General features: G+C 42.7%; 1 protein-coding gene across 1 annotated transcript in view; it reads left to right on the top strand.

Moving 5' to 3' along the window:
* Positions 1-5,395: 5,395 nt before the first annotated feature.
* LOC124014761 (G-protein coupled receptor 39-like) overlaps positions 5,396-12,187 on the top strand; it is a 48,584-nt gene continuing 41,792 nt past the window's right edge. The window contains exon 1 of the mRNA XM_046329865.1: positions 5,396-6,648. Coding sequence (XP_046185821.1) covers positions 5,862-6,648 — 787 coding nt within the window. The 5' untranslated portion in view covers positions 5,396-5,861. The remainder of the gene's footprint in view (positions 6,649-12,187) is intronic.

Below are 12,187 nucleotides of genomic sequence, written 5' to 3'. Positions count from 1 at the left end.
TGACACCTGCTAAATGACTGTAGTTATATTGGTCTACTGTGCTTCAAACAACATGTACTCACTACATGGCAGGTTGCTTAGGATTTGTTAGCCACAGTTTTTTTGTGTTGTGTGTTGGTTCACACTTTTCAATTTTGTGTGTGAGGTGTTCTGTATCTGTTATTGGACACAGGGCGGCCTACAAAAGAGCCAAGGCTCAACTCAGGACGAGTGTTGTACACAAGATAGAAGAGGCATAGCGAGCTAACTTTGGTCAACTGACTTTAACTCGGGATAGCTGGTGACACGAAAGTTTACCTTTTAGACATTTTTATATGGCAATGAATCCTTCAGAGCTAACCTGCTCCGCGGCAGGCTAACTCAGGGCTAACCGGCGCCGACTGAGATGGCCGCCTCGCTTCGCGTTCCTAGGAAACTATGCAGTTTTTTGTTTTTTTTACGTGTTATTTCTTACATTAGTACCCCAGGTCATCTTAGGTTTCATTACATACAGTCGAGAAGAACTACTGAATATAAGATCAGCGTCAACTCACCATCAGTACGACCAAGAATATGTTTTCCGCGACGCGGATCCTGTGTTCTGCCTTACAAACAGGACAACGGAATGGATCGCATGCAGCGACCCAAGGAAACGACTCCGAAAAAGAGGGAAACGCGGCGGTGTTCTGGTCAGACTCCGAAAAAGGGCACATCGCGCACCACTTCCCAGCATTCTTCTTGCCAATGTCCAGTCTCTCGACAACAAGGTTGATGAAATCCGAGCAAGGGTGGCATTCCAGAGGGACATCAGAGACTGCAACGTTCTTTGCTTTACGGAGACATGGCTTACTGGGAAAACGCTATCCAGGGCGGTGCAGCCAACGGGTTTCTCCACGCATCGCGCGGACAGAAACAAACATCTCTCTGGTAAGAAGAGTGGCGGGGGCGTATGCCTCATGACTAACGGGACATGGTGTGATGAAGGAAACATACAGGAACTCAAATCCTTCTGTTCACCTGATTTAGAATTCCTCACAATCAAATGTAGACCGCATTATCTTCCAAGAGAATTCTCTTCGATTATAATCACAGCCGTATATATCCCCCCCAAGCAGACACATCGATGGCTCTGAACGAACTTTATTTAACTCTTTGCAAACTGGAAAACATTTATCCGGAGGCTGCATTCATTGTAGCTGGGGATTTTAACAAAGCCAATCTGAAAACAAGACTCCCTAAATTTTATCAGCATATCGATTGCGCAACCAGGGGTGGTAAAACCTTGGATCATTGTTACTCTAACTTCCGCGACGCATATAAGGCCCTGCCCCGCCCCCTTTCGGGAAAGCTGACCACGACTCCATTTTGCTGATCCCTGCCTACAGGCAGAAATTAAAACAAGAGGCTCCCACGCTGAGGTCTGTCCAACGCTGGTCAGACCAAGCTGACTCTACACTCCAAGACTGCTTCCATCACGTGGACTGGGACATGTTTCGTATTGCGTCAGATGGGAATATTGACGAATACGCTGATTCGGTGTGCGAGTTCATTAGAACGTGCGTCGAAGATGTCGTTCCCATAGCAACGATAAAAACATTCCCTAACCAGAAACCGTGGATTGATGGCAGCATTCGCGTGAAACTGAAAGCGCGAACCACTGCTTTTAATCAGGGCAAGGTGTCTGGCAACATGACTGAATACAAACAGTGCAGCTATTCCCTCCGTAAGGCTATTAAACAAGCTAAGCGTCTGTACAGAGACAAAGTGGAATCTCAATTCAATGGCTCAGACACAAGAGGCATGTGGCAGGGTCTACAGTCAATCACGGACTACAAGATGAAATCCAGCCCAGTCACGGACCAGGATGTCTTGCTCCCAGGCAGATTAAATAACTTTTTGCCCGCTTTGAGGACAATACAGTGCCACTGACACGGCCTGCAACGGAAACATGCGGTCTCTCCTTCACTGCAGCTGAGGTGAGTAAGACATTTAAACGTGTTAACCCTCGCAAGGCTGCAGGCCCAGACGGCATCCCCAGCCGCGCCCTCAGAGCATGCGCAGACCAGCTGGCCGGTGTGTTTACGGACATATTCAATCAATCCCTATACCAGTCTGCTGTTCCCACATGCTTCAAGAGGGCCACCATTGTTCCTGTTCCCAAGAAAGCTAAGGTAACTGAGCTAAACGACTACCGCCCATAGCACTCACTTCCGTCATCATGAAGTGCTTTGAGAGACTAGTCAAGGACCATATCACCTCCACCCTACCTGACACCCTAGACCCACTCCAATTTGCTTACCGCCCAAATAGGTCCACAGACGATGCAATCTCAACCACACTGCACACTGCCCTAACCCACCTGGACAAGAGGAATACCTATGTGAGAATGCTGTTCATCGACTACAGCTCGGCATTCAACACCATAGTACCCTCCAAGCTCGTCATCAAGCTCGAGACCCTGGGTCTCGACCCCGCCCTGTGCAACTGGGTACTGGACTTCCTGACGGGCCGCCCCCAGGTGGTGAGGGTAGGCAACAACATCTCCTCCCCGCTGATCCTCAACACGGGGCCCCCAAGGGTGCGTTCTGAGCCCTCTCCTGTACTCCCTGTTCACCCACGACTGCGTGGCCATGCACGCCTCCAACTCAATCATCAAGTTTGCGGACGACACAACAGTGGTAGGCTTGATTACCAACAACGACGAGACGGCCTACAGGGAGGAGGTGAGGGCCCTCGGAGTGTGGTGTCAGGAAAATAACCTCACACTCAACGTCAACAAAACTAAGGAGATGATTGTGGACTTCAGGAAACAGCAGAGGGAACACCCCCTATCCACATCGATGGAACAGTAGTGGAGAGGGTAGCTAGTTTTAAGTTCCTCGGCATACACATCACAGACAAACTGAATTGGTCCACTCACACTGACAGCGTCGTGAAGAAGGCGCAGCAGCGCCTATTCAACCTCAGGAGGCTGAAGAAATTCGGCTTGTCACCAAAAGCACTCACAAACTTCTACAGATGCACAATCGAGAGCATCCTGGCGGGCTGTATCACCGCCTGGTACGGCAACTGCTCCGCCCTCAACCGTAAGGCTCTCCAGAGGGTAGTGAGGTCTGCACAACGCATCACCGGGGGCAAACTACCTGCCCTCCAGGACACCTACACCACCCGTTGTTACAGGAAGGCCATAAAGATCATCAAGGACATCAACCACCCGAACCACTGCCTGTTCACCCCGCTATCATCCAGAAGGCGAGGTCAGTACAGGTGCATCAAAGCTGGGACCGAGAGACTGAAAAACAGCTTCTATATCAAGGCCATCAGACTGTTAAACAGCCACCACTAACACTGAGTGGCTGCTGCCAACACACTGTCATTGACACTGACCCAACTCCAGCCATTTTAATAATGGGAATTGATGGGAAATGATGTAAATATATCACTAGCCACTTTAAACAATGCTACCTTATATAATGTTACTTACCCTACATTATTCATCTCATATGCATATGTATATACTGTACTCTACATCATCGACTGCATCCTTATGTAACACATGTATCACTAGCCACTTTAACTATGCCACTTTGTTTACTTTGTCTACACACTCATCTCATATGTATATACTGTACTCGATACCATCTACTGTATGCTGCTCTGTACCATCACTCATTCATATATCCTTATGTACATGTTCCTTATCCCCTTACACTGTGTATAAGACAGTAGTTTTGGAATTGTTAGTTAGATTACTTGTTGGTTATCACTGCATTGTCGGAACTAGAAGCACAAGCATTTCGCTACACTCGCATTAACATCTGCTAACCATGTGTATGTGACAAATAAAATTTGATTTGATTTGATTTGAAGAAGTATCTGAGCCACGAGTTGAGGACCAACATTCCCTCTGTCTCGCAATGATTGCGTCATCATTCCCTTCATGAAGGAAGACGACTCATCTTGGAATAGCCTGCAGAACTCCTTGCATCTTGATTCCTTGTTGCTGCCAGGGCAATTTGAGACTAGTATTAGATGTGTTGAATCAGAGGTGCATATGTTTTGACTGAATTAAGAAATTGTGGTTGTAACTTGGGTTGGCAGGTAGCCTAGTGGTTAGAGTGTTGGGCCAGTAACCGAAAGGTTGCTAGAACGAATCCCTGAACAAGGCAGTTAACCTACTGTTCCTAGGCCCTCATTGTAAATAAGAATTTGTTCTTAACTGACTTGCCTAGTTAAATAAAAAATAATGTTGAAAGTTGTAACTTTTGTTTATATTATTTCAGAATTTTACAGTTGTATTGCTCAGCTTGGGCACCTTTGATAATGAGACCCTAGTCTCTGATTTTGTCCGGACTAAATAAATAAAATAAAATTATATGGTATTAATCAAGAACTTAGGCATTTTAATATTACTGTTAACAAAAAAAACTATCAAATCCAATCTAATCCATCCACGTGCGCTGAATACAACAGGTGTAGCTCATACTGTGAAATGCTTACTTAATGGCTCTAACCAATAATGCAAAAAAGGTATTAGGTGAACAATAGGTAGGTAAAGAAATAAAACAACAGTAAAAAGACAGGCTACATACAGTAGAGAGGCTACAAACAGAGTCCGGTTAGTCAGGCTGATTGAGGTAGTATGTACATGAATGTATAGTTAATGTGACTATGCATATATGATAAACAGAGAGTAGCAGCAGTGTAAAAAGAGGGGTTGGGGAGGCACACAATGCAAATAGTCTGTGTAGCCATTTGATTATCTGTTCAGGACTCTTATGGCTTGGGGGTAAAAACTGTTGAGAAAGCCTTCCTAGAAGAGTGGAGGCTGTTAAATCAGTAAAGGGGGGGCATCTCCATATTAATTCCAATGATTTTGGAATGAGATGTTCAAAAGCAGGTGGCCACATACTTTTGGTCATGTAGTGTACCTTGAAGAGATCCTGAGGCCCATTTTTTTCCCCCCCAGTCATGTGAAATCCATAGATTAGAGCCTAATGAATTTATTTCATTTGACTGATTTACTTATATGAACTGTAACTCAGTAATATCTTTGAAGTTGTTGCATGTTGCATTTATATCTTTTTTCAGTATAGTTTAAATGTATGTAAATAAGCCTAAGAATAATGACTTGACCTTAGTTGAGTTGTTCTGGCCCGTAGTCTCCTCTACATATAGGCTAAGGCGTATTCACCCAAATGGGAGGTGATAATGTTCGGGTAAGAAACAACTCTGTATGACTAAAGAGATGTGTAGAAACCCTTGGTCCCGCCTACACACAATCACCCTTTACCTTGACGTAGAGCCATACTAGACTTGAGTAGTGATAACAGAACAGGGCTGTGATCTATCTCCCCTGCTCTGAAGTTTAATGTTTAACTAGTAGGAGGGAGGAGATCAGTGCCTGCTGTCAGAGTGCAGCTTGAAGCATGGTCCAAGCCATGTAAATCCACTTTCTGGAAGAAGAACTGCACGGACGACCTATGGCTGCCTACAAAACTCAAGTCCTGCCACTTTGAGAGCTTATTCACAGGGGTGTTTCTCGGAAAACCTGAAACGAGGAGGAAACTTTCTGGTATGGCTAATGTGATCCTAATATTCTTCTGTGATATAGTTTATCTGGGCAACCAATTGGTCGATGGTGAGAAATTTGTTGTGTCGCAACAAACGTGGGATAATTTACTCTTAAATCAATCACAGTTTTAGACGAAGTTGTCTGAAATCTATTATTTTATCTCTGAAAAATACATTTCTCCCTGTCTGTTTGGATTGGATTTCCTCTTGGAATCCATTACAAAGACTCTGCACCTGCTGATCTGAAAAGCTTTTTTTTTTAAAGTATATATTTGGAAATCAAAGCTCTAACAGATACATCCGTTACTATGAATGAGGGGGAGGCCGAAATTTCTAAGGAGAAAGACTGGAAAGATCTGGAGCCCAACTATGCCATTAAAATCTTCCTCACCGTCCTGTACAGCCTCATCCTGCTCACAGGCATTGTGGGTAATGGAGTCACCATCCAGGTGATGCAGGTGCTGCAGCATAATGGCTACATGCAGAAGTACGTGACGGACCACCTGGTGAGCCTGGCGTGCTCCGACCTTCTGGTCCTCCTCATAGGCATGCCCGTGGAGCTCTACAGCGCCACATGGTTCCCCTTCACCTCCACCTCGGGTGACGCTTCCTGCAAGATCTATAATTTCCTGTTCGAAGCCTGCAGTTATGCCACCATCTTGAATGTGGCGACACTCAGCTTTGAACGCTACATGGCCATTTGCCACCCATTCCGCTTTAAGGCCCTGGCAGGAGAGCGAACAGGGGGCCTCATTGCTCTCGCCTGGGTCACGTCTGTGTTCGTGGCTATCCCGCTGCTGTTCACCACGGGAATGGAGGGCCACGTCATAGAGCCAGACGTTGGGCCAGTCCAGAACCTGACATTCTGCACCAACCTGAGGGAGAGGTGGGGGGTGTACAGGGCCAGTATCTTTGTGGCGTTCATCGTGTACATGGTGGTGCTGGTCAGCGTTGGGGTCATGTGTCGGGGCATGATCCTGGTCCTTCAGAAAACCATGAGGCCCATGGGAGGAGGGGTCAACGGAGCAGAGGGCACACCAAAACACGAGAGTGCCCGGGTCAAAGCCGCCAAGAAGCAAACCATACTTTTTCTAGGTATGTTAACACTTACAGTATATACTCTACCCAAAATATCTAAAATGTTACCGATTGCAATTTGGAATGGATGTTGATACATTTTGTTAAGCCAGCTGGTGGCCACAATGTGTGTGTGTGCGTGTGCATGTTTGTGTTACAAAGGGGGTGAACACCATTGCATTCCAACTGGAGTTGTTGAGATATGTCTGTCTGACTTCACCTTTGTTTACCTCACAGTGGAAACACCACTCTGGGCCATAACCTCTGATTGACTCCACAAGACACATGTTGAAACAAACCATTTTGAAATGTTATGACCATTCAAATGATTGATTTCCCACACGTCTTCTGTTTGGGGTGGTCTGTGCCATTACCGTCCACAGATAATCTCAAGGGAACTCACACAAAGAACATTCTTTGTTTTGGTCATGTTATATTGATTTCACATGTGGAAATAAATATAGTGCATTCAGACCCCTAAACTTTAAATATTAATTAAATATTTTTTCCCCCTCATCAATCTACACACAATACCCCATAATGACTAAGCAAAAACAGGTTTTTAGACATTTTTGCAAATGTATAAAAATAACTAACTGAAATATTAAATTTACATAACTGTTCAGACCCTTTACTCAGTACTTCGTTGAAGCACCTTTAGCAGCAATTACAACCTCAAATCTTCCCGGGTATGAAGCTACAAGCTTGGCACACCTTTATTTGGGGAGTTTCTCTCATTTTCTCTGCAGATCCTCTCAAGCTCTGTCAGGTTGGATGGGGAGCGTCGCTGCACAACTATTTTCAGGTCTCTCCAGAGATGTTGGATCGGGTTCAAGTCCGGGATCTGGCTGGGCCACTTCAGGACATTGAGATTTGTCCCGAAGCCAGTCCTGCATTGTCTTGGCTGTGTGCTTAGGGTTGTTGTCCTGTTGAACCTTTGCCCCAGTCTGAGGTCCTGAGCGCTCTGGAGCAAGTTTTCATAAAGGATTTCTATGTACTTTGCTCCTTCGACCTCATGGCTTGGTTTTTGTCCTGACATGCACTGTCAACTGTGGGACCTTATATAGACAGGTGTGTGCCTTTCCAAATTATGTCCAATCCAATTGAATTTACCACAGGTGGACTCCAATCAAGTTGTAGAAACATAACAATGATGATCAATGGAAGCAGGATGCACCTGAGCTCAATTTCGAGTCTCATAGCAAAGGGTCTGAATACTTCTGTAAATAAGGTATTTCAGTTTTTTAGGGTTTAATCCATTTGCAAAAAAAATCTAAAAACGTGTTTTTGCTTTGTAACAAAATGTGGAAAAAGACATAACAAATAAGACATAACATAACAAATGTGGAAAAAGTCAAGGGATCTGAATTATTTCCGAATGCACTGTAAATACTACACAACATGTAGTATTCAAAGTTATTTCTTACTTTTTTCTGGACTGTATTATTGTATTTCCTTGTGTTGAATTGTTGTAAAGTACTCGGGTATTGGTAGCAGGTAGCCTTGTATACATTTGTTCACAAAGACCGAGACATTTGTCTAGAATGGGAGGCCTGTAAATCCAACCTCTTATTAAAGATTCAACCTTTTTTTTCAATCCAAATCTGCCTTTAGCTCAGAACCTGAAGCAAGGATATGCATATTCTTTATACCATTTTAAAGGACACCGATCCCGTAGAGGTTAACAATGTCTATAGGATTAACATGTGCGGCTACGTGCAGTCAAATCAGCATGTACTTAAATGTAAACTGTTTGCTCTAAATTGGTTACAGGGTTTCCAGGCAATAGTTTATCCCAACAGCAAATATTACCACATGGCGAAGGGAATCGGAAGCCAATGTGAACATAATGTATGAAATTACAGGTTCAGTAGTTCTCTATGGGGGTACTTGCTGTGTAATCTAAATGAAAATGGGCAGATTTACTTCAATTTGGCACTTGATAATGTAGACGGAGAATTGTTAACCTCATATCTCCTCATAACTGCTCTCTACTCTTCTCAACCACCTATTCGACCCATTCAGAGTGGAAATATTAATATTTAAAATGCAGAAAACATATGCCTGCATATTTTGCGTTTCGGTGTGTCAACATATTTGTCAACTTATCTATTATAAATTAATCAACTAAATCTGTTTGCAGGATGTCCAATATTCTAAGAAATCAAATGTAGCCTATGCTTGCAGTAGCATCCAAGCTAACCATATTGTGTAAGCTTGTAAACCAGCCATGCTAAATCATCATTGTATTCACATTAGAAATTAGTATTCTCTTTTGTTACCTTGTACCTGTTTATCTTAAGGCTTCTCCATTCCTAAATCCCATCACAGCCCTTTCAGGCGACAGCAATCTCCACAATTGGTGGTGCCATCTCGGCTTCCATTCCACTACTAGCCCAGTGATCACTACTTGAAGTTTTAACAGCTCATTGAGTGGTGCCTGAAGAGCTGTGTTTCAACTGATTGCAAGGTATAGATTTCAGTGCCTAGCTGGTCTGCTGCCTCTTGACAAGTGACAGGTCTCACCGTGCATTTGTTTTCAGAGTGGTGCGGTTGTATTCAGCAGCTAGTATTGCAACAGCATCCTTGAGTTTGTATTCCACTCAGAATGTAGTTAGCTTATGTACCAGTCTATGGTCAAAATAAATAAACAGTGTCATGGAGTAAGTGCCATTTCGGGAAAAACTGTAAAAACAGTCCCTGGTCGATGGTTGCTGGTCTTGGGTAAAATTCTAGTCTGGGCATCCACCCAAATTTGCTATGGGGTGTTCATAAAACCCTCATTGTCTCATCTAGTCTTAATTGTGTGGGATGATTTATCCTGTCAGGATTTGTACCATCTGCTCCCTCTTTTCATTAGAAAGGGCTCGACTACATAATGTTCCATTAGCTTGATTGCAATTTAGCCAGTAGCTTCAGTAATTTATCAGCCTCCCAGTAAGTTGGGGAAGGAAGAATTCCTCAGCCAGTCTACAACAGTGTTTCTCACAAACTAGGCTAATGTGAGAGAATAACTAATGCAACCAGCCTGCTGATTTAAGTAGAGGGTGCAATGCTACCATTTCTAGCCCTGTAACAAGATGCTGTCGTATCAAACACTTGTGCTTTTACTGTATTAACACAAGACAGACACATTGATGTACAGTAGCACATTGGTTTTAAGAGTTGCATCCACTTTTGAAACCTTATCCTAAACTTGTGCAGCTAATTCAGCAAAAAATAATAATGTATTAGCAGCTTCCCCCAAGCTCACTCATATGTGCACATATCACATGCATTATGCAATATATAATAGTATATTTTATTATTATTATACTATTTTTATTTTTCAATTGGGAATGTGTACTTCTAACTATTCTCTTCAAGAGGTGATGATATTAAAACCAAATAGTTATGCGATTTATTTAACCATCCCTTGAAAATGGCACATAGTTGTCAATGGTTTTAATGGAGTTGGTGGTCTCCTTGCCCCCCAGCAGCCAAATTGAATGCTATTGTGACTTTTTGTATTGATAACGACCTTTTGAAACAGGATGGGGCTTTCTTACGAGTATCTTATGACACTGATCAAAAATGAGTTACAGTTCATATAAGGAAATCAGTCAATTGATATAAATTCATCAGGCCCTAATGTATGGATTTCACACGACTGTGAATACAGATATGCATCTGTTGGTCACAGATACCTTAAAAAAGGAGAGACGTAGAGATCAGAAAACCAGTCCGTATCTGGTGTGACCAGCATTTGCCTCGTGCAGCGAATAACATCTCCAATGCGTAGAGTTGATCAAGCTGTTGATTGTGGCCCGTGGAATGTTGTCCCACTCCTCGTCAATGGCTGTGCGAAGTTACTGGATATTGGCAGGAACTGGAATACGCTGTCGTACATGTCAATCCAGAGCATCCCAAACATACTCACCAAACATGTTTGGAAGAACTGGGACATTTTCAGATTCCAGGAATTGTGTACAGATCCTTGCGACATGGGGCCGTGCATTTTCATGCTGAAACATCTCTGTGCATTCACATTGCCATTAATAAAATGTAATTGTGTTCTTTGTCCATTGCTTATGCCTGCCCTTACCATAACCCCACCACCACCACCATAGGGCACTCTGTTCACAACTTTGACATCAGCAAACCGCTCGCCCACACAACACCATACACGCTGTCTGCCATCTGCCCAGTATAGTTGAAGAGTGAAGAGCACACTTCTTCAGCATGCCAGTGGCCATCGAAGGTGAGCATTTGCTCACTGAAGTCAGTTACAATGCCGAACTGCAATCAGGTCAAGACCCGGGTGAGGACTACGAGCATGCCGATGGGCTTCCATGAGACAGTTTCTGACAGTTTGTGAAGAAATTCTTTGATTGTGCAAACCCAGTTTCATCAGCTGTCCGGGTGGCTGGTCTCAGATGATCCCGCAGGAGATCCTGGGCATTGATGGTTTGCGGTTTTGAGGCCAGTTGGACGTACTGCCAAATTCTATAAAACAACGTTGGAGGCATCTTATGGTAAAGAAATTACCATTAAATTCTCTGGCAACAGCTCTGGTGGACAGTCCTGCAGTCAGCATGCCAATTGCATGCTCCCTCAAAACCTGAGACATCTGTGGCAATGTGTTGTGGGACAAAACTGCACATTCTAGAGTGGCTTTTTACTGTCCCCAGCAAAAGGTGCACCTCTGTAATGATCATGCTGTTTAATCAGCTTCTTTATATGCCACCCCTGTCAGGTGGATGGATGTATGCACAACATTTGAGAGAAATAAGCTTTTTTTGCATATGGGTAATTTCTGGGATCTTTTATTTCAGCTCTTGAAAAAATGGGACCAACACTTTACATGTTGTGTTTATATTTTTCTTCAGTATATTATCGGTGTTACTAGAGATAATATTGCTTATCAGTAAGTTACTACACAGACAAGGGTGACAATATAAAATTGACACCAGCTTTAATTTATTCTAAGTATAATAAACCAATCATAAGTTAATAGGCAAATATATCGGAATTTGGATGCACTACGTGAAGTTTCCATAAGATGTCAAATATATCAAATAATATATTATTAGTAATAATAAATAATAATCACAAGGCTGTAAAACATTATCCTAAATATAACCCATCAACTTTCCACAACTTTATTTTACTATGTCAATATAATCTTTGTTGTAAATGTTTTGGGGCCGAACTGGTGGCAGAAAGAATTAAGACATTGTTTTCATTATTTAGGCTTTTTTCTCCTAAACCACATGGTCTATGTATAAGAAAGACATGGACAACATGGACACAAATATAAAGATCATGAATAAAATATGAATACATATTAAAATAAATATGAAATGATAAATTACCAAACTTGTCATCCCTTTTGCATCCCTAGGTATTAATAATGATATCCCTGAAAGCATTATTTATACTAAACTATATCTATGAATTATTTAATACTAATGTATTTACATAATGATACATTTCTTGTTTTTACAGTCAAACTGATTGTTATACATTTTAATATATAATTAGCAAATAATGAAAAGGATGAGTAAGAATATCCTCG

Source organism: Oncorhynchus gorbuscha, linkage group LG01, assembly GCF_021184085.1.
Source record: "Oncorhynchus gorbuscha isolate QuinsamMale2020 ecotype Even-year linkage group LG01, OgorEven_v1.0, whole genome shotgun sequence".
Classification (NCBI taxonomy): Eukaryota; Metazoa; Chordata; class Actinopteri; order Salmoniformes; family Salmonidae; genus Oncorhynchus; species Oncorhynchus gorbuscha.
This window is presented reverse-complemented; position numbering and strand designations above follow the sequence as displayed.